Source organism: Sinocyclocheilus grahami, unplaced genomic scaffold (genome assembly GCF_001515645.1).
Source record: "Sinocyclocheilus grahami isolate Dianchi unplaced genomic scaffold, SAMN03320097.WGS_v1.1 scaffold230.1, whole genome shotgun sequence".
Lineage (NCBI taxonomy): Eukaryota > Metazoa > Chordata > Actinopteri > Cypriniformes > Cyprinidae > Sinocyclocheilus > Sinocyclocheilus grahami.
This window is the reverse complement of record NW_015505409.1, coordinates 1,850,419-1,871,038: the sequence shown is the minus strand read 5'-3', so window position 1 is coordinate 1,871,038 and position 20,620 is coordinate 1,850,419. Positions and strand designations below refer to the sequence as shown.

General features: G+C 37.3%; 2 protein-coding genes across 6 annotated transcripts in view; one reads left to right on the top strand and one right to left on the bottom strand.

The window, feature by feature from the left end:
- Positions 1 to 12,888, top strand: part of sart3 (spliceosome associated factor 3, U4/U6 recycling protein) — a 32,377-nt gene extending 19,489 nt beyond the window's left edge. The window contains exons 8-19 of the mRNA XM_016288281.1: positions 2,666 to 2,804; positions 3,641 to 3,748; positions 3,886 to 3,963; positions 4,044 to 4,102; positions 4,219 to 4,328; positions 5,940 to 6,052; positions 6,140 to 6,216; positions 8,030 to 8,198; positions 8,327 to 8,793; positions 8,920 to 9,072; positions 10,489 to 10,676; positions 11,582 to 12,888. Of these exons, the coding sequence (XP_016143767.1) occupies positions 2,666 to 2,804; positions 3,641 to 3,748; positions 3,886 to 3,963; positions 4,044 to 4,102; positions 4,219 to 4,328; positions 5,940 to 6,052; positions 6,140 to 6,216; positions 8,030 to 8,198; positions 8,327 to 8,793; positions 8,920 to 9,072; positions 10,489 to 10,676; positions 11,582 to 11,792 (1,872 nt within the window). The 3' untranslated portion in view covers positions 11,793 to 12,888. The remainder of the gene's footprint in view (positions 1 to 2,665; positions 2,805 to 3,640; positions 3,749 to 3,885; positions 3,964 to 4,043; positions 4,103 to 4,218; positions 4,329 to 5,939; positions 6,053 to 6,139; positions 6,217 to 8,029; positions 8,199 to 8,326; positions 8,794 to 8,919; positions 9,073 to 10,488; positions 10,677 to 11,581) is intronic.
- A 1,113-nt stretch (positions 12,889 to 14,001) lies between these two features.
- Positions 14,002 to 18,535, bottom strand: ficd (FIC domain protein adenylyltransferase). Of its 5 annotated transcripts, none has more exons than XM_016288277.1 (3): positions 18,443 to 18,535; positions 17,624 to 17,930; positions 14,002 to 16,082 (listed from the first exon to the last, which is right to left on the bottom strand). In XM_016288277.1, exons 2-3 carry the CDS (start codon positions 17,871 to 17,873, stop codon positions 15,004 to 15,006), a joined length of 1,329 nt encoding a protein of 442 aa, XP_016143763.1. In that variant the 5' UTR covers positions 17,874 to 17,930; positions 18,443 to 18,535; the 3' UTR covers positions 14,002 to 15,003. The 5 variants fall into 5 exon arrangements, with proteins under 5 accessions (XP_016143763.1, XP_016143761.1, XP_016143766.1 ...); XM_016288275.1 differs by having other exon boundaries at positions 18,448 to 18,532; XM_016288280.1 differs by lacking the exon at positions 18,443 to 18,535 and adding an exon at positions 18,315 to 18,423.
- Between the last annotated feature and the right edge of the window lie 2,085 nt (positions 18,536 to 20,620).

Below are 20,620 nucleotides of genomic sequence, written 5' to 3'. Positions count from 1 at the left end.
GCAACATTATACACTAACTAACGTTAAAAAAAGTGAAATCGCAATGAACCAACCCTTTAAGCTTTCATCAAAAAGTTTTATGTATATCCATCACCCGATGCCAGGTAACGATCGCATCCAGAAACGCACGGATGATACGTTGTCTGTAGCGAGACAACGTTGTCTTTAAAAAGACGCACCCGTGAATGCTCTTTTAGTATGCTGAAGCACAAAGGATAGATGGCAGCCTGCAACACAAACAGGGGGTAGTGCAGCCTGATGTGTGCAACCCACTCGACACGGGAAACCACCACTGCTGAAGCACCGTACCGACAATACCAAGAGCTCCAAAGAGCGCGCTGAACTTGTTCAATCCTCTTCTCTCAGTAGAGTAGTCAGGAGCAAAACGATGTGATCGCTTGGCTCTGAAGCGAAAAGCTGGTATGCGTTGCACCTGCTACCTTTTTATGCTCACGCTGTGATCAGCGGCAGCTAGATGCAATCATTGCATGCCAATGTGCATTGGCTCGATTTCTGTCTCTCCATTGAAAGTCCATTCCACTACAACACTGATGCTTCAAACAGTTCATAAAGAGATTGTAAAAGAATCCATATTAATCAAGTTTAATCCAAGTCTTCTGAAGAGACACGATCGCTTTATATGATGAAAAAATTACATTTATTCACACACAAACATTGATCAGCACACATACATTAAGCACATCAAATATGAAAATAGAAGAAAAGGAAGCTCAAGCAGGTTTGAAAAATGTTTGTCTTGTATTACAGCTTATTACTAGAAAGATTAAAAAAAACTATAAATACAATTTAGCTATTAGGCATTCCTTTATACTTTGGATAAGTATAGACTGATATTTATAGCCTGAAGCTTGTTCCAAAGACAAAAAATAACAACTCTTGGCTGTTTTACCCTAATATATATAATATATAATATATATATATATATAGTGCTTAACAAAATTATTAGACCACCTGTCATAAGCGAGAAAACAAATATTTTACGAATCTGTCAATCAAAAACTTGTTTAAAAAAAAATTGTATTGTAATTTATTAGGCAAATAACAAACTTAAGTTAAGACTAAATAGTCTTTATTCACACATAATAACCAAAAAATGTATGGGATTTTATTTAGTATGCCCACCTTTAGCCTTGATAACTTGCATGATAACTTGCATTCTTGCTGGCATTGTTTTTATGTACTTTTCCACAGTCTCTGTTGTTTTTGACTTCCAAATAGTTTCTAGTTGTTTCCAAAGACTTTCTTTTGAGGAAATTCTTGTGTGATTTATTTTTTTAATCCAATAAAAGCCAACAATAATTATGTCTTAGCATTATAAACATTACACACTACTGTGACTAAAGAGCTTACACATACGGGTGTGGATTAACCATTACAGAAACATAAAAAAATTATTTTGGTAATCACCGATACTGCTAGTTTATGGCAGCTGTGGCACAAACCTTATGTTGGGTGGTGGTGTAATATATTTGTTAAGCACTATGTGTGTGTGTGTGTATATATATAGCCCCAAAACATTACTGCTCTAGAGTAGATCTGCATGGAGGAATGGGCCAAAATACCAGCAACAGTGTGTGACAACCTTGTGAAGACTTACAGAAAACTTTTGACCTCTGTCATTGCCAACAAAGGGTATATAACAAAGTATTGAGATGAAATTTTGTTATTGACCAAATACTTATTTTCCACCATAATTTGCAAATAAATTCTTTAAAAATCCTACAATGTGATTTTCTGGATTTTTTTTCTCATTTTGTCTCTCATAGTTGAGGTATACCTATGATGAAAATTACAGGCCTCTCATCTTTTTAAGTGGGGGAACTTGCACAATTGGTGGCTGACTAAATACTTTTTTCCCCCACTGTATACTGTATGTACGTGTATTTGTATACATAATAAATATACACAGAACACACATATATTATGCAAACAAAAACTTTTATTTTGTATGCGATTAATCGTTTGACGGCACTAATATATATATATATATATGTGTTGTGTTGGTGTGAAAAGATATTAATGCTGCTATTATCATGATATTATATCTATTATACTGTTTTGTTGTATCCATTGTGAATTTGCTTGCGATTCATACTGATGTAAATGTTTACATTTTGCTGTGAATAGGCCATCTGCAATTTTTGCATTTTATATGAATAGTCCTTTAGTAGGTAAACAAGCAAGAAAAGCTGTCACGATCTTTCTCCAAACAGCTGTTTGGATTAATCAAGATAATGATTTCTTTCCCCAATTAATCCTTAAAACAACATTTACATGCTGTACATTTGGAAAAATCAGCTGTCACGCAACCTGAGGGTGCAGACATGTTTCTAGAACAGCATTATAGTTATTCTCATTTCCTCTGCATCTGTCTGAAACATAGTCCATAATTCTGATGTTCTGATCTGTTCAAACCAGTATTTGACCAGGATGTCAGGACCTTTCCCTATTTTTCATTTGTCAAATTGGAAATAGTAGTATTCCACAGTCAGAATGTCTGGTGATTAAATTAAATTTTTGCGTTTTACTCAAATAGCTGCTCTTGGTGGACGTAGGCTTGGTCACTCATCTACTCGGACTGCTACAATTTTTTTACAAATGATTCTGAGACTTTGCTCATAATTGTTTTTCTGTTCTACCCCAGGATCGTCAGTTGAAAATTAAAGACCTAGTGTTATCTGCTCATGAGCGAGCCGTCAGGAACTGTCCCTGGACCATGGGCCTGTGGAAGAGCTATCTTTTGGCTCTAGAGAGGCATGGGGCTGACCATCAGACAGTGACAGGTACTTTCAAAATAATAAAACAAAAGGAAAGGCAATATCTGGGAATTCAAAAATCTTATTCTAATTATGCTAATCACAATATTTCTTTAAATTTATTTTTGAAAGCTCATCGGTCACTTGCCGATACCGATAACAGAAAAAATTAGCCGATATGGGCCGATACCGATATGGTGGCCGATATATCGTGCATCCCTATTATTTGTTATACCTTGCTAGTATCTAGTTGTGGCATACACTCAAGTTGCTGGAAACATTCCTCAGAGATTTGGGTTCATATTGACGTCATAGCATCACACATTTGCTGTAGATTTGTTGGCTGCACATCCTTGATGCAAATCTCCCATTACCCAAAGTGCTCTTTTGGATTGAGATCTGGTTACTGTGGATGGCATTTGAGCATAGTGAACCCATTATCATGTTCAAGAAACCAGTTTGAGATGATTTGAGCTTTGTCACATATGCTGTGTTATCCTGCTGGAAGTAGCCATCATAAGATGGGTACAGTGTGGTCGTATAGAGATGGACATGGTGAGCAACAGTACTCAGGTAGGCTGTGGAGTTTAAACAATGCTCAGTTGGTACTAAGAGGCCCAAATATTTAGATATTTGCCTTAAGCAGTTGAACAAGTTTACCTAATAAAGTGGCCAGTGAGTATATAGTATGAGTAGTCATAAAGTCAAGAAATCAAGCAAGTTCAATGATCAAAAGAAATGAAAAAACTGTTAGCAATATTAAATCAGTTTATGAATGGCAGAAACATTTTGCAGGAATGGAACAAATGATTTTAATACACAAAGCTTGACATTGCCAAGCATTATAATTTCTTTGTTTTCAGATGTGTTTGAAAAGGCCCTGAACGCAGGGTTCATCCAGGCGACTGATTATGTAGAAATCTGGCAATCTAATCTGGGCTACCTGAGAAGACGTGTTGATTTCAGCAAAGGCAAGAGCATATGTTTTTTTTTTTTTTTCTTTTTCTGTTTTACTACTGGTATGCTCTTACGTTCTCAAGTTTTGACAGCTGATATCAGATGAGTGAATTTGATGATTTATTATTGATGGATTTGTTGATTATTGCAGAATGGAGCAGGGAGTTGGACGAGCTGCGGGCAGCTTTTGCACGCTCCCTTGACTACCTGAAACAGGATGTAGAAGAGAGTGAGTATCTTGTCTGTTTTTATGAGGTATGAGAGCACTTGTAGTAAAAAGACACATGTAACTACTATCTCTCTTCTTAGGGTTCAGTGAAAGTGGAGATCTGTCCTGCACAATAATGCAGGTCTGGGCAAGGATAGAGGTGAGGAAACACTATACTGTTGCATCTGTCCATCCTCCATTAACTAATGTCGTTCTGCTGATTACAGTCTGTCCGTAGTTATTACAGTGCTGCTTGTGTTTAATTGCTTTAAACAGGCCTTACATTGTAAGAACATGCAGAAGGCCCGTGAACTGTGGGACAGCATCATGACAAAAGGGAATGCGAAATATGCCAACATGTGGCTGGAATATTACAATCTGGAAAGGTCAGTCGTTTTCATCAGTTTGTGCATCCGTTGAGATGTTTTTTCACTTCCATTGATGCACAAGATGCTTTTTGGATCATTTTCAAATTATGCTGGAGAACATGATCAGCAGGTTTTATGCAAATTTGAGGAGTTCATTAAGTATTGATTAAATACTCTGAAATTCATTTTAATTTGAGAGAAAAAAAGTGTTCATTTGAGGACAAAAAGGAAGCATTTTCACTAGTGGTCTTATGGCGCTTTTCCACTGCATGGTACGGCTCGGTACGATTCACTTTTGGGGGGTTTTCCACTGGGTACAGTACCTGGTACTTTTTTTAGTACCACCTCGGTTGGGGTTCCAAGTGAACCGTACCGTTACCAAAACGTGACGTGTAAACTCTGCTGATCACGGATTGGCCGGAGAGAATAGTCACTACCTGCGTCACTGAACTTGCGACACAAACACAAAAGAAACACTAGATTTAAATCAGCACAGTCAGCGAAGGATCGAACGCAACTGTTTTGAACAAGCGCACCTTTTTTTAACAACCAAAAGGTTTTGTTGTCTGTTGTGGAAGAACAGACGTTCCTCTTGTTGATAGCAGAGGAGCGGATTCAGCGAGAGCTTGATGGGGCGACGCAGAATGAAAAAGTTTTTTTTTAGGAGTCGTGGTATTAGAAGCGGCGCAACTATAACCACATGTGAATAATCCCGCCCACTCTAAAGCGGTACTGAACTGCAGTGGAAACGCAAACCGTGCCGTGCCGTACTGAGCTGTGCCGAGCCAAGTCGTACCACGCAGTGGAAAAGCGCCATTAGATTTTTAGACACTGTATTATTGCTGCAAGCAGTGGTTCTCAACCAGGATCTGATCAGAAATACCAAAATTATCTTCGTCTATAATGGGGGAGCCTTTGAATATTGTGTTATACGATGAGTACCTTTGAGTCAAAAAAGTTTTAGAACCATTGTGTTTTAAAGATGACATAAAACAGCCTTTGCAACACGTTTGACGGAGCAGAATATTCAGGAAGTAATGTAGGGGATAATGTTTATCCATCAGGATTTGACTGGATCAGAAGGGGGTTGTGTACAATAATATTAGTTAATATAATTTTTCCCTTGACTGTGAGACTTTGGTTTAGGGCTGTGCAAAAAATTTAATCGTAGCTTGTCAGTGAACTACGGCTCTGTGTAGTAAATGCCACTTCGTCTGAAAGCACGTGCTGGAGATTTACTGCTAATCACAGAACCGGCTTTACTGACGAGATGAGCATGAAAATCGCATTCGATTTTGCCTGTGCTGGCAAAACGAACCTTCAAAATGATGGATGATTTGTGGGAATCGACCGAAGAAGACTAACCTACACCTGCTTAAAGTCTATAGAGTCAGCAAGTCAATTTTGAGAACGTTTATAAAATCGAACTACTGTAATGCACAGATCTAATATAATGTTACACATTCGGACTCATTTTGCCAGCACTTGTTGCATTTGTTCTCTTCAGAATAATTTGTATTTATAATAAGTTAGGGGTTGAGCTTATTTTGATTTAATATTATTGTCTTTAAAACTTTAATGGCAGGTAAAGGCTGCTGTTTTATCTCTGTATGTATGTTTGTGGATCAGGTCATATGGAGATGCTGCTCACTGCAGGAAGGCTCTCCACAGAGCTGTACAGTGTACATCAGACTACCCTGAGCATGTCTGTGATGTCCTGCTCAACTTTGAAAGAGTGGAGGGTGAGTTAATTGATGCATATATAGATTTCTGTTTTATATGAGTGCCCAGATTTGTAGGGTTTATGTGGATGTTGTTGTCTCTCACAGGCTCTTTGGAAGACTGGGATGCTGCAGTCCAAAAAACAGAGACTAAACTCAACAGAGTCAATGAGCAGAGAGCAAGAGTAAGTCCTAACTAGTCTTTATGGGATTTTCCGCATACCTGGCAAGCATTTCATTTTTATATATGTCCTTTTTTTCAGAAGTAATGTAGTGACAAGCGAGCAGATATACAGTGCACAGCATAAATGAGTACACCCCCTCTGATTAAATATAAAAGATGCATTTTCTTAATGATCACTAATATAATTCATAGAAAGATGGCAAAATGGAAATTTATTAAACATATTCTTAATAAAAACAGAGAAATACCTGCCATTAATATCTGTAAAATAAGAAACTTTTTGTTTAAATTAAGGATTGCAGAATTGAGTACAACCTAGATTTAATTCAACCAAGTGTAATATTCTAGAACTTAATATGTCCTCCATAACTCTTAAGTATACTGCTCTGACACTTCTTGGCACTGAGTGTACAAGTTCATGACAAATTTTCACATCTGTGCTGTTTAACTCCTGGAGGACGACCTCCTTAAATGCCCTGGTCTTTAATGGGGAGTGTTGCTCAGCTCGTCTCTACAGAATCTCTCACAGCAGCTCAAGAGTGTTAAGATTGAGTGAAATACATGTCCACTAAAGGATTTTAAACTCAGGAGAATGAATATCTTCATTGTCATGTTTTTAAAAAAAAAAAGCCCAACAATGCAGGGAATGAGAAGAGGGTAACATCTTCAGTTTCAGGTTTTTGTATTACATACACAGGTGGTGTGTGAATTCATGAGTGTGTGAATTCATGACAGTGTTGATAAAGCACAACTCCCTCACACATTCAGCACTCATACATCCCTATAGTAGAGCTTTACTACCACTGAATGCCACTGTGGGAACCAGGCACTTCTCTGTACTCCTCCTCTAGCAACACCAGAACATTTTGGATGCAGTTAGATCCGAAATGATTGAATTGGTCTCATGAGACCAGAGTATGGATTCCCAGAAGTCTATATTTTGTAAATATGGACCTTGGAAAAAGCTAAATGATTTTATTGTGCTTTGGCTACATTCGGTAGTTCTGGTGTGGATAAACAACCATGCATGTCACTTCTGCATGCTGCATCTTACTCTGTGAGATAAAGTGTCACTCTTTTCACAGCTTTTGCCGGCTCTGAGACACTTTCACAGTGTTTGTCCTGCTCTTTTTCTAGCAAAAACTCACTCATCACTAAATGAAAGCTTAAAGTGAAGACCTGATTATTTCAGGGGCCTTTTCACAAGACCATTGTTTTTGGATTTCTGTGTAACTTTGGCTATATTTTCACACTTAAAACAATAATTTGATATTCCGCTTGTACCATTGTCCTCTTTTATGCTAAGAAATAAATCGCCTGACAGTTCTCTCTCAGGTGGTTTCATTGTTGTCAGCATTAAGTCTGAGTATGATTTAATGGGCCACATAATACTTAATTATCAAGAAATTACTTACCTTTTTACAGTTTTGGTTCAACATACTTACCTGTTGATCAATACTTGCCTTAACCTTACACCAGAATTTTATTTATTTTTTTATTTTTTTATTTAGTAAATTTCAGGAGGGTGTACTCATTTTGCAACAACATTTTATCACTTTAATAAGAAAATCGTATTTTCTTGAATAATTTTAACATTCTTCTTTGGTAACTGATCAAGCAGACTTGCTGGAGTATTATATCTCTAAAAAACCAAAACATGTCTTCTAAGCAAAGAGTAATTGCTGAATTTAAGTTTCAGAGGGGGTGTACTCATTTATGCTGTGCACTGTATCTATCATGCTTGTCTTGAAGCTTGCCATGTGGAAATGTCCTTTTGATGCGGTTTTTGAGCCGTTTAAATGCTGTTTCTGCAGGTGGCTGAAAAAGAGGCTCTCCTAACCAGACAAGAGGAGGAGAAAGCCGAGCACAGGAGAAAAGCCAAGGCAGATAAAAAAGCCCAAAAGAAGAGCCAGAAAGCAAACAGAACTGGGGATAAACGGAAAGCTGAAGATGAGTATGAGGAGGAATGGGGAGAGGATGAAGGTATGGATGAAGTTGCATAATTCTGTTAGTTGTGTTAAAAAAAAAATCTGATTTTAGAGAAATTGGAAGTAATTTCCAAACAAGTTTGGTTTAGACTTCAGCTGTACTGACATATCAATTGTGTGCAGAGCTGCCGTCCAAGAGGCTTCGAGGGGAGGAAGGCTTTGGTAGCACAGCCACAGAGGAGCTCATGGAGACAGAAAGTGGGCTTTTCGGCCGCCGAGCTCCACCACCACGTAAATCTGAGCCACCCGGTTTCCATAAGAACCAACAGGGACTGTCTGAAGCCCCGCGACAACCCCAGGACATGTCAAAGGAGCAGCGCAAAGATGAAGATAGTGTATTTGTCAGTAACTTGGCTTTTAATCTGGAAGACCCAGAGGGCAAGCTGCGAACATTTTTTCAGGGTTGTGGGACTGTACAACAGGTGCGGCCCGTGTTTACAGTGAAAGGTGCGTTTAGAGGCTATTGCTATGTGCAGTTTGAGGACAGACTGGCTGTAGCCGAGGCACTGAAACTGGACAGGCAGGAGGTGGATGGGCGGCCCATATATGTGTCTCCTTGTGTGGACAAGAATAAGAATCCTGACTTCAAGGTATCTAGAATGTATAGTACTCAATTTGTGATATAGTGTTTCTTGATGTTCAAGTGAACAATTTGTAGTACATTTCTTATTGGTTATCATTTTTAAAATGTGAATCATTTGTATAATGTGTCTTAGGTTTTTAAGTACAAAACAGCAGTGGAGCAGCACAAGATCTTTATCTCGGGCCTGCCGTACTCCTGCACTAAAGAGACACTGGAGGATCTCTGTAAACAGCACGGCACAGTGAAAGCCATCCGGCTTATCACCAACCGCTCCGGCAAACCCAAGGTGTGTGGTAGGCCTAATCTAAATATACATTAAGACTGTCCCAGTATCCTGCAGAATATAGTGCATATATAAAATAAATGTATACAGTCCATTACAATTACATTTGATCAAAAGTTACTGTAAAAAGTTGATAATTTTACAAAGGATTCTATTTCAAATAAATCTTTTTTTTTTACTTTGTTCAAAGAATCCTGAAATGTTTCAACAAAATATTAAGCTTCAAAAACTGTTAAAACTGGTAGTAGTAATAATAATAATAATAACCATTATTAATAAGCGAGCACAACTAATAATTGAGCAGCAAATCAGCATATTAGCATGATTTCTGAAAGATCACGTGAAACTGAAAACTGTAGTAATGATGTTTAAAATTGAGCTTTGTCACCACAGGAATAAATAACTATTTTCTATTTCAATATATTTAAATTTTTTATTTCAAATTATAATATTTTGCAATATTACAGTTTTTACTGTATATTTCTGATAATAAATGCAGCCTTGGTGAGCATAAGAGACTTTTTAAGTGACAAATAAGAGACTTTTTAAAATCATAATGATTCTCTACTTTTGAAAGGACTGTAATTTTTGCTGGTCTTAATTCACCCTTCCACAAATGAAGGTCTTAAATAAGTTCAGAAATAGTCATGGCATTAAGTGTTGTATGCACAGCCAAAAATGAATATCTTTCTCAGTATTTTTGTCATCTTCAGTATTTTGTCCAGTTCAAATATCTAACATCCTTAAATCAAGATACATTCTTTTGAGCTGCAAAATGAAGATATAAGTCTTGTTTTCTGAGAAACTGAACAAAATTTAGTTAATACTTAAAACCATAATAAAGATCTGTCAATAGGGTATAAAAACTTGTTTTCCAGTTGAATTAAGTCGATTTTTCTGAGCCCAATGGAAGATTTTTGTTCTCGTTTTAATCATGAACTCATTTAATTTTTTTTACGAATTTCTCATAAATCAAGACTTATTGTGTCATTTAATTTCTCAAGTAAATGTATTTTGACTTAAGAATATTTGAGATATTTGCAGTGGAAAACCAGACAAAACTAATGAGGAAGAACAGCACATTTTCTGCAGTGAGATCAGAAAGAACAGTAAAAGCAATTCAAGACTTTTTTTTTTTTTTTAAGTGAATTAAATGGTAATGGAGAATTATTTGGAAGTTTCAAACCTTGGAAGTGTTGCTAATACAACTCATTGTCTGCTCGCTAGATGTTTACATTTAGAGAAGAACATATTGACTTTATAAAACCTGCTGAAACCCTGTATGTATAGTCATCTCCAAGCTAATTTTTTCATATAATATTCATATTCCTCTAGATGCATTACATGTCCAAAAGTTGAACCAATATTCCTATTTTGTATATTGTCGAGTGTTCACATTAATGCGTGTGTGCTCTGTAGGGTTTGGCGTATGTGGAATATGAGAACGAAGCGCAGGCCTCGCAGGCTGTGCTGAAGATGGACGGCACCATGTTGGAAAACTTCACACTCTCTGTTGCCATTAGCAACCCCCCGAGCAGGAAGATGGAAGATAAAGCAGCGCCTAGTCGAATCCTGGGGGCAGCGATGATGAGGCAACCTCAGGGAGCGTAAGTACATGATACGCCAGGTTAGCTGGTCATGTGTTGAATTACTGCTATGTGGATGTCAGTAATTATGGTGTGAAAATGTGTGGTCTTGGATGCGATGCGATGCCATGTCTCCAGAGGAAAGGAATTTATTGTCGAAATTTGCTCTAATATTCGATTTGGGAATGTAAAAGAGGTTTCAGCTGCCCCTTACTATAAATTTAAGGGCTAAAGGATTAATTAAAATAAAATATAAATTGCAATACGGCTTATCAAAGGCTGCAATTTAATGAGATAAATATACATGCTGTGTGAATGAAGCTCAGGATGTGGTATATTCAGTGTCTCAGTGTGGCTTGGTTTGCAGTAAATGCTGCTCCACACAAACTCATTTCTGTGTTTGTTGTGAGTTTGGGTCGATTATAACGTGCATTGGGAAAACAACATGCACCAGCCGTTACACCAGAATTGTAATGAGATTTATAAACCTGAAACTTCAAGGGCTTCCCACGGTTTTGCGCCAAAATGAAAGCTTGAGTTTTGAAAATAAAGAAATGAGGAGTTAAGTATTAATATTATAATTTTACTATTATACTATAAAATAAAATTACTATTATGTTTATTAGATATTCAGTTTATTTTACTGTGAAATAGTATTATATGTTTTTCAGTTTAATATTATTTAATGTTACATTTTTGTACAATAAAGCAAAAAAGTCTAGTTCTTAAGTTGCAATTGATTTATCAGATATACAATAGTTTTTACAGCTTTCATAAATATTTATTTGTTTAATGTTATGTTAATAATAATATTTAAATTAAATTAAATACTAAATTGTTTAGTCCTGTATTTTTTTTCCATAGTTCTTGGTTGCTAAAAAACATCAGTTCTTTCTCTTTACACATTTTCATTTCTTTTTTTTCAGAAGAGGAAAAGGACGCACTCAGATCTCTCTGCTGCCACGCTCTCTGTACCGGCAGAGTGATCCAGATGCCAAAGCAGAGAACGGGACCATTTCTGCACCACACGCCACAGTGACAGATGGAGTGCACGGAGGACCTGGAACCGCAAGCCTGGACACGCAAACCAAGTCTCTGTCCAACGAGGACTTTGCCAGGATGCTCCTCAAAAAGTGAAACTATATTCAGAGAACACGAGAAGAATTACCTGCCTTCTGACAGAAAGCCATGCTGTGTCCTTACGAAGTCCGGTGGAGAAACAGCGTTTTAATTTAGCTTACTTTCTGTAAATACATGACCACTCCCGATATATAGGAAAACTATTTTAACGCCTCAACCATGGAGATGCCAGCTGTATTGTTTTCTTTATTTCTTAGTAATAACGAACGGGATTTGTGGGGCAGATTTCAGATTTTGTCAGCGAGTATTTTTTTAACAGGATGTTAAAACAAACAATGTGATGATCGTTGTTTTAAAAGGTATATGCAAGAACATTTAATATGAAGATAGATGATGTATTATAAATAGGTTTCAACTCGGCTTCATTTCTCAGTAGGTCCCTTTTGGGGCAGCTGAAATGTAGATGCGTCCTGCACCTCTGCCTTGTCAAAGGCAACAACAACAAAAATAAAGATCAAAACCTTTATTTTACATATTCTCTGAACTGCATGTTGTATAAATAATTTATTTGCAGTACCACAACCATTTGAAACAGTCTTGCATGTGTAGATTTACAACTAATAAATAAACTGTCTTCATAAATGAAGACTAATGGAGTAATAGATGATCTTTGCATACATCTGTGACTAAGAATTTCGACTTTTGTGTTTATTACACTGCAGCGCTTTAATTAAAAGCTGTACACTGTCCTGCCCTGGAAATGAGTAGATTCTAGTTTTGCCAGGCATTTTGTATGTTCTCCAAGCGCTGCCCTTTGAATCTTGTTTAATTGCTGACACAGCTTGTAAACCTGCCTTACCTTGTGTGCACAATAATGGTCTGAAGATTAAAGCTTGTGCTCCACAGCCAGATTCAATTCAACCTTCAGTCTAGAACTCCAGTTGTAGCTAATCTAGAGCCTTAGATTCCACATGTGTTTGCGGTGATATGTGAGTCGAGGGCTGGCTGAGGAGCACAGTTGCTGCTTTAGAACCGATTGGGTCCTTCCCGGAAGTTGAAGAATCTATGCAGCTGTATATCGCTAGAACCTTCCACTACGAGTTCACCTGATTGTGAACCCATCGTATACTGTATTGTGTGTGTGTATATGTTTATTACACTGCAGCGCTTTAATTAAAAGCTGTACACTGTCCTGCCCTGGAAATGAGTAGATTCTAGTTTTGCCAGGCATTTTGTATGTTCTCCAAGCGCTGCCCTTTGAATCTTGTTTAATTGCTGACACAGCTTGTAAACCTGCCTTACCTTGTGTGCACAATAATGGTCTGAAGATTAAAGCTTGTGCTCCACAGCCAGATTCAATTCAACCTTCAGTCTAGAACTCCAGTTGTAGCTAATCTAGAGCCTTAGATTCCACATGTGTTTGCGGTGATATGTGAGTCGAGGGCTGGCTGAGGAGCACAGTTGCTGCTTTAGAACCGATTGGGTCCTTCCCGGAAGTTGAAGAATCTATGCAGCTGTATATCGCTAGAACCTTCCACTACGAGTTCACCTGATTGTGAACCCATCGTATACTGTATTGTGTGTGTGTATATATATATATATATACACAACATATATCATGTAAAATGTCCTGGATATTAGTATTATTTAATGGCTATGATGGACTTGTGTATTTCATCCACTATTAAATGTTAAGCTGATCTATTTTTTTTAACTGCAGTGTCATACACTAGACAGTTCCCTCCCGTGTTCTTTTCATTGTGTTTGATTCTCATGCACACCCCTCAATGGTTGGCCATAGTTTTGTAAAGCATTTGTATATTTTGAACTAAAAAAAAGAAAAGTAGCTATATATTTGTGTTTGATCACCACAGTGGCCTAAAGTAGTGATTGAGAAAAAAATTTAAAAAACGTGCTGTTGCGACGTCTTGTTCAATATTAAAAATAATGAAAACATGGTATACATGTGGTAAATTGTGCACTTTCTTTTCTTAATTTGGTTTATTGTATCAATTATTTGATTATAGATTGGCCATTTTTATTTACCACTGTCAGTGTCATCTTTAGGCACTCTTATAATTATTTCTAATAATGTTTCTGTTGTATTTCCCGTGTTGCTCAAATTATGTGTAGTCATACTGTTTTATTTTTCCTTTTTATTAAAGCCTAAATTGTTTAATGAAGCAATTAAATGTATGTGGTTGTCAAATACAACGTGCTCATTTGTGATATTTTCTCATTTTGTTTTGATCTTTTGTCAAGGGTACAGCTGACATTTTCAATGTTTCACAACAGTGCCATTATCCTATGTGAAAAGATAAGACAAATCCACCAAATACTACAAGGAAATGAGAAGTTGCACAACAATTTATTACACACAATAATAAAATGGCTTTTACGAGTAGTAAATAAATTAAAGCTATGTTTAAATAGATTAAAGTGCTTGAAAATAATGGCAAACTCAAAATCATTATTATTAATGCAACTTTTCAACAATATTTCTACAATCAATAATACATCTTCCTTAACATTTTGAACAGCTGTGGGTAATTATAATATTCCTTGCATCATACATCAGAATCATGGAACAATCATTTTCATATGAAAATAGACGAGTACCATCTCAAAATAAATGATTTTTTTTAAACAACTTTAAAAAATCAGATTATATTCTAAGTAATGTTAAAGGTTAACTATTGCTCAAACTGGCTTTGGCAGACGTTCATTTTTGAACATCTTTTTTTGCTGTAACCTGCCAGCTTGTAAGTGACAAATGTAACAAGCCAGTCACAAAATGCACTTCAGCTAGTAAAGCATCTGAAAAACATCACTAAAGAACTGCAATCTTTCACATTTAACAGACCTGTCCTTTTTCCAAGCAAACCTCAAAAGAGATTAACTCGAGCTTGCATTTTGAGACTAGAAAAAAAATCCACAAAAATATGAGTATGAATATTGTTCCCAGCAGACAGCAGTTCATTTATGCAACATTATCATTAACTCACATGCAGAAGGATGTAGCAGTGAATAAGAGGAGCTTTTCTTTCATTTCAAATTTAAAACCGACAAAGTAGAGGCTAAAATGTGGACATTAGTCAAGAAAAGATTTGTAACAAATAAAGCTACACAGTAAATGCACAGACTTGAAATGGATCAACAGTTTATCCATGTAGGTCCCATGATAGCAGTAGAAGGTCGGTACAGAGGCTGATATGGCACTTCAATTTACGCCACATGCAATCTTTTTCCACTTGCCAATATACATCTATCAGCTATGCACAGGTATGGTGTGTTTACAGTCAGGACAGGCGTGATGACTAGCCCCGGGGAGCCCCACTGCATGCTCACTTGTGGCTATCAGTAGCGTATCAAGTGTAATTTCAGTGCATTTCGCGATAAAGCGAATAAAGGGCCTTACGTCGCCCTCGTTGGCAGTATCAAGGGCGGTGTAATACTCCACCCTCTGCTCTTTCCGAATGGTGATCGGCGGATAACTAGCTTGCATTAGGATTAAATTCATGAGCAGGCGAGACGTCCGTCCGTTCCCGTCCACGAACGGATGAACGTAAACCAGTTTATAGTGCGCGAGAGCTGCCAACTCCACCGGGTGGAGATGCAGCGCTTCCTCCGAGTTCAACCACTGCACCAGCTCCTGCATGTGCTTGTCCAAGTCCCGCGGATGCGGTGGGATGTGATGGCCCACGAACACCTGGCTGGCACGTAATCGGCCGGCTTCGACGGGATCGGCATAGCCTAGGACCCGTCGGTGTATCTCTAGGATGTCATTTACACTGATCGCTCCAGCGCGGGACAGAAGTGTGGTGTTGATGTACTTCATGGCCACGTCGACGCCAATTGCCTCGTTCTGTTCTTGAAGACTCTTTCCTGGAACGGCGTATCTGGTCTCAATAATGTGGCGAATCTCGGACAGCGTGAGCGTGTTGCCTTCAATAGCTACGGTGTGGTAAATATGATGGTAGTAGGTCTCCTCCATGACTCGGCGCAGAGCAGAGTTGCCTTTGGGTATGGACATGAGACGTTGCACCTTTCCATCGATGATTCCAAAGTGGCGCTGATCTATTTCCTCTACTAACGGGAGCGTGCGATCCCTGCTCACCAGAGCCTTCTCATTGCAGGGCGAGATGGCGAGGGCCTTGGTGTACAGGTGGTCCGCTTGGACGACGTCTTTTTCCTCCTCCAGTATGGTTCCTAATTCAGTGAGCGCCTCCACAAACTCCGGGTTCATGTTGAGCGCGTGGACGAGCAGCTTATGAGCTTTCTCCCTCTTGCCATTTTTCCTCATCTCCAAAGCCTGCTGGAGAGCCGCCTTTGCCTCCAGCTGAGTCTCTGTAAACAAACCGATGGTCAGCGCTTCACAGTATGACATTCCAGCGGAGAGATGTATAATCAATAGACTTTAACACTTCAAAGTACGTTTCAGTTATTTTTCAGTTTTATCTGTTTAATCTAAATGTCCCAGTCTGTAAACCTGATTGCAATGAACTTGTGTCCACAGAGGTGAATGAGATTAATATTAGGTTTGAAACAAATACATTTTAAAAAGAAATGCCATTTGTAAAACTTTTAAAATGTAAATATTGAACATACAGGTGCATCTCAATAAATTAGAATGTAGTGGAAAAGTTCATTTATTTCAGTAATTCAACTCAAATTGTGAAACTCGTGTATTAAATAAATTCAATGCACACAGACTGAAGTAGTTTAAGTCTTTGGTTCTTTTAATTGTGATGATTTTGGCTCACATTTAACAAAAACCCGTAACAAAACTAAAACAGAAAATTCATCAAGAAAAATAAGAGGGAGGGACTTGATTCATTGAGAATGGACTGAACCATAAAAAATAAAAAGCATTTTCAGAAGTGTTATTGTTAAGTAAAATTATTAAAAACTGTTTTTGCTCATTGAAATAAAGCTGAAATAAAATTAGCTGAAAAAAATGTCAAATTTAATTTGAAATATATATTTTATATTATATTATATATTTGATGTATATATAAATACACACATACATGTACATATTTAAGAAAAATATTATAATTATATAAAATATGTAAAATATATAGAATAAAAAAAAAAATATATCTACCACATCTAGCTATAAGTTTGATTGCATCATAATAATTGCTGTTAATAGTGTTCATCGTCTGTTTTATTACATCTTAAATTGATTTTTCCGTACATTTCTGCCATATGTACATTAACTGACAGTCACCACTGATAAGCTACCACTAAATATTGTAGAAACTTAACTTGCTGTAAAGATGCTTTGCAATGATTTGTATCGTGAAAGGTGCTGTACAAATAAACTTGACTTGACTATATATATATATATAGGATATGGATAGATAGTTTCTTGCCCGATTTACTTATTGTGTCTCCCTAAAATGGGACTACAGTGGACATGTATGAAAATGATGCATGTCTCAAAACAGACAAAACATATTCTGCTTTGAAACCGCACTAAAGTTGTAATTAGTCTGATTTAAATGATAATTACAAAATATCATATTTCCACAAGTGTGCTGAATTTAGTCAGAGTCAATATATGGAGGAGCTGTCATGGTTAAACTTCCAATTGTTTGGTATCTCTGAAAACCCCCTGAATATGCTCTTTACCGTACATCCATATGGCATGTATGGTCTCAGAGAAACTTGCTAAAATATAGCATCCTCTACAGATGACAAAATTCTACGTCTGGATCCCAGGAGGATAAGATTAAGATATAAGATTATGAAGTCTTAACATACTTAATTTAGACTAACATGCATCCAAAAATGTACTTTAGAAAGTAAACAGCCAATTTTGATTGAAGACACTCAAGCTGCTCATCAACACAAAGTCAGCAGCAGCTTCAACTGTACTGTACCTTTACTGGGCTTGACTTTCTGTGGCAGGAGGTCTAGTGCAGTGAAAGGGACCGTCAGGCTGGTGGTGTGCACCACAGGTCGCTGCACACCCCCCCACAGCTGGCAGCGCAGAAGAGCAAAACCCTTCAGTGTGGCACAGCATCGCTCCTCTATTCCTGCTAAAGGCAGCAGCAGAACAAATACAGACCCCAGCAGGCCGCACAGAACTGATCCCCAGCCCCAGAGCAGAGGGCCGCTGCAGGCTGCCATCACTCACACGATCCAGACTCCACAGGACACGTGCCCAACATGCTTGCAAGACACTATCTGAAAACCAGTGTGAAAGGTATGAAAGAAGGCCAAGCATTCACATGTTAAATCAGGCTTCTTGTCATTTTCTCCAGTCTAATTTGAGCCAGCTGGCTCTTGGGAGAGTTTATGAAATAGTCTTAAATCAAGTGATTTGGAACCACATTTACAGCCATGTCTCGTGCTGACTCAGTCTGAAGATGAGAGCAGATGTAGGTATGATCAAACACAGTCACATTTTTGAAACCACCTAAACCTGGATTTGATAATTAACGTTATGGCTGGCCTATATGCTGTAGCGAAACACAGTCACATTGAAGTATTTTTATAATTGTAATATTTAACACAATAGATAAATACTTCTAATATTGTAGAACAAGGTATTTGTCCAGCTGATATCACCTTAGATAGTCCGTGACTACAGCGCTTCATGCCACTATTCATACATTTATAGACAAATGTTCACTAAACACTAAAACTGGCGGCAAGCTACGCGCTTTATTAAACAAGATGCAAAGTTTCAGACACACATTACCGGTTAATGAAGTGTTATTCTCGCTATAAACACTGGATATGATCAGAAATGTTTACACTGGCGTTAGCAACGTCAACTTCCGCCAAACGGAAATGGCCTACATGTAAGGATGATGTTGATTGGTTGATTTTACTTAGTATGTGCTTAGTGATTGGTCAGATGTTTGCTACACACCCTCGAGCAGCAACACAGTTTTCAGATCGTAGAACTACATGATTGGACAAGACGCTCAATAATAATAATAATAATAATTATTATTATTTTTATAACTCTTTTGAGAGTTGTATGATAATAAAAATACATTGAAATAAAAAAGAAAACATGCACAAAAAAAAAGAGGAGGAGCGGAGATCACGCCTGAGGAATGTATGGGGTTAAAATATCAGACAAATATTGAGCGGCTAAACCATGCCTGATAGGTAAGCATGCAAATTAATATCCACTCGAACAGTGACAGGGAGCCAGTGGGAGTGATGTAATCATTTGTATATGTATATAATAAAATTAAAGATACACGTGAGTCACGCAGTTGTTTATTTATTTATTTATTTTTGAGAAAGTTTTTATTGTCGTTGCTGTAGATCAATTTTATGATATTATTTTTAATTTGAATTAGAAGTCACTCCATGGCATTAGAATTCTAAACACTTGGGGTCAGTATTGCTTCAGTAATAAAATGAATCACTGTTCTTTTATTTCCTTCACTGAAAATCTTGGAGATCTTAGACTGAAGGAAGACATTGCTTTTATTACACATACTGCATTTCAAACAAGGCCTTAGAAAATAACTACCACATATACAGTTAACCTGTGAATCCCTGTCTACAGATACAGATGTGAATTGTGATATTTTGTCCAAGTGAAGATGAAACAGTAATCCATTTCTTCTTTTATGCCTTCGACATATATAAAACAAGTATACATTGATACAATAACTTCAAACTAATAATTTATTCGAGTGTAATTTGTGCTGCCGTCTCATTAACACTTCTGAAAACGTTATTATGACATGCTTTGCTTTATTTATGAGGACTGTTTCTGCACACCTGCACACACACATACACATCAAGAGATATTAAGGTGTGTGTGTGTGTGTGTGTGTGTGTGGTCAAGGAGGCAATAACTGTGCAGAGTGATTTATGACTCTATTTCCGTTCTAAAGCTGGCCAGATGTTAATACTAAACACACTAAATTTTATACACACCAAGAGGAGAGAGACAGACTCCTTCCATATTAATCATATCATAGATCGAGTCACTAAACGTATTAAACATGGAATACAAATCACGTCCTTTATAGACTTTGATGCATATCTGCATAAAGCAACCTGTATAAAGGCATCTTAGAGACGCTATAATCATGTTTTCACTGGAATTACATTGGGAATAATCTCAATCATGGTTTCACATGAATTACTGAGGTTAGGCGGCCCACCTGCGGAACTAAAGCGTATGAATCACAGCATATAATGAGAGCAGTGTGCCTCATTCCTCTATAAAGCAATAAGCTTCAGGGCAGCAATGGGAACTCTCGAATACATATTGTTGTTGATGTTATTATTTTTTTTCTTTTTTGCCTCAGGCTTGGAGGATTTCAGGGCATCATACATTGCTTGTGTTACACTGCACATTATAAATCCAACAAATCATCACTGTAAACTTTGAGTAAACATATTCAAAACCTTCCCCACACCTCCACCTCCATAATTATTCATAAACTGGTTTGTGTGTGTGATCTGCTTGAATGAGTATGTTTTGTACAGTTCATAAGAGCGCGTAATCAAAGCTTTTAGTGATGGATGAGGCGAGGGGTTACCATGGAAATGCAGAGACGTGAAATATATGTCTATAGAGGAGGTCACAGAGAGGAAGGAATAGGAAAGCTCTGCCCTCTCAGGTTTCATAATTCACTCACCCTTCCATCCATTAAACCAATAAATTGATGTTTTTGTTTCTGTACAGATGTATGGTGACAGTAATGATATTTCTTAATTTATAAGCATGAATTTGATACTGCATGAATTTGCATATTTAACCTAATTTTCTGTTTTGCCTGTGAAATTGCTTTAATAAATGTTATTCATATTGTTTAGAAGGATCCATTAAATACATTTAGAAATCAAATCAATCTATGACCGTCAGGAAATACAGTGCTGCTTGAAAGTTTGTGAAC

Excerpts from the sequence above, each read along its gene's own strand:
- ficd (XM_016288277.1), bottom strand. The coding sequence starts at position 17,873 with ATGGCAGCCTGCAGCGGCCCTCTGCTCTGGGGCTGGGGATCAGTTCTG. Across the intron at positions 16,083-17,623 it reads GAAAGTCAAGCCCAGTAAAG|AGACTCAGCTGGAGGCAAAG; the intron begins GTACAGTACAGT and ends GTTTGTTTACAG.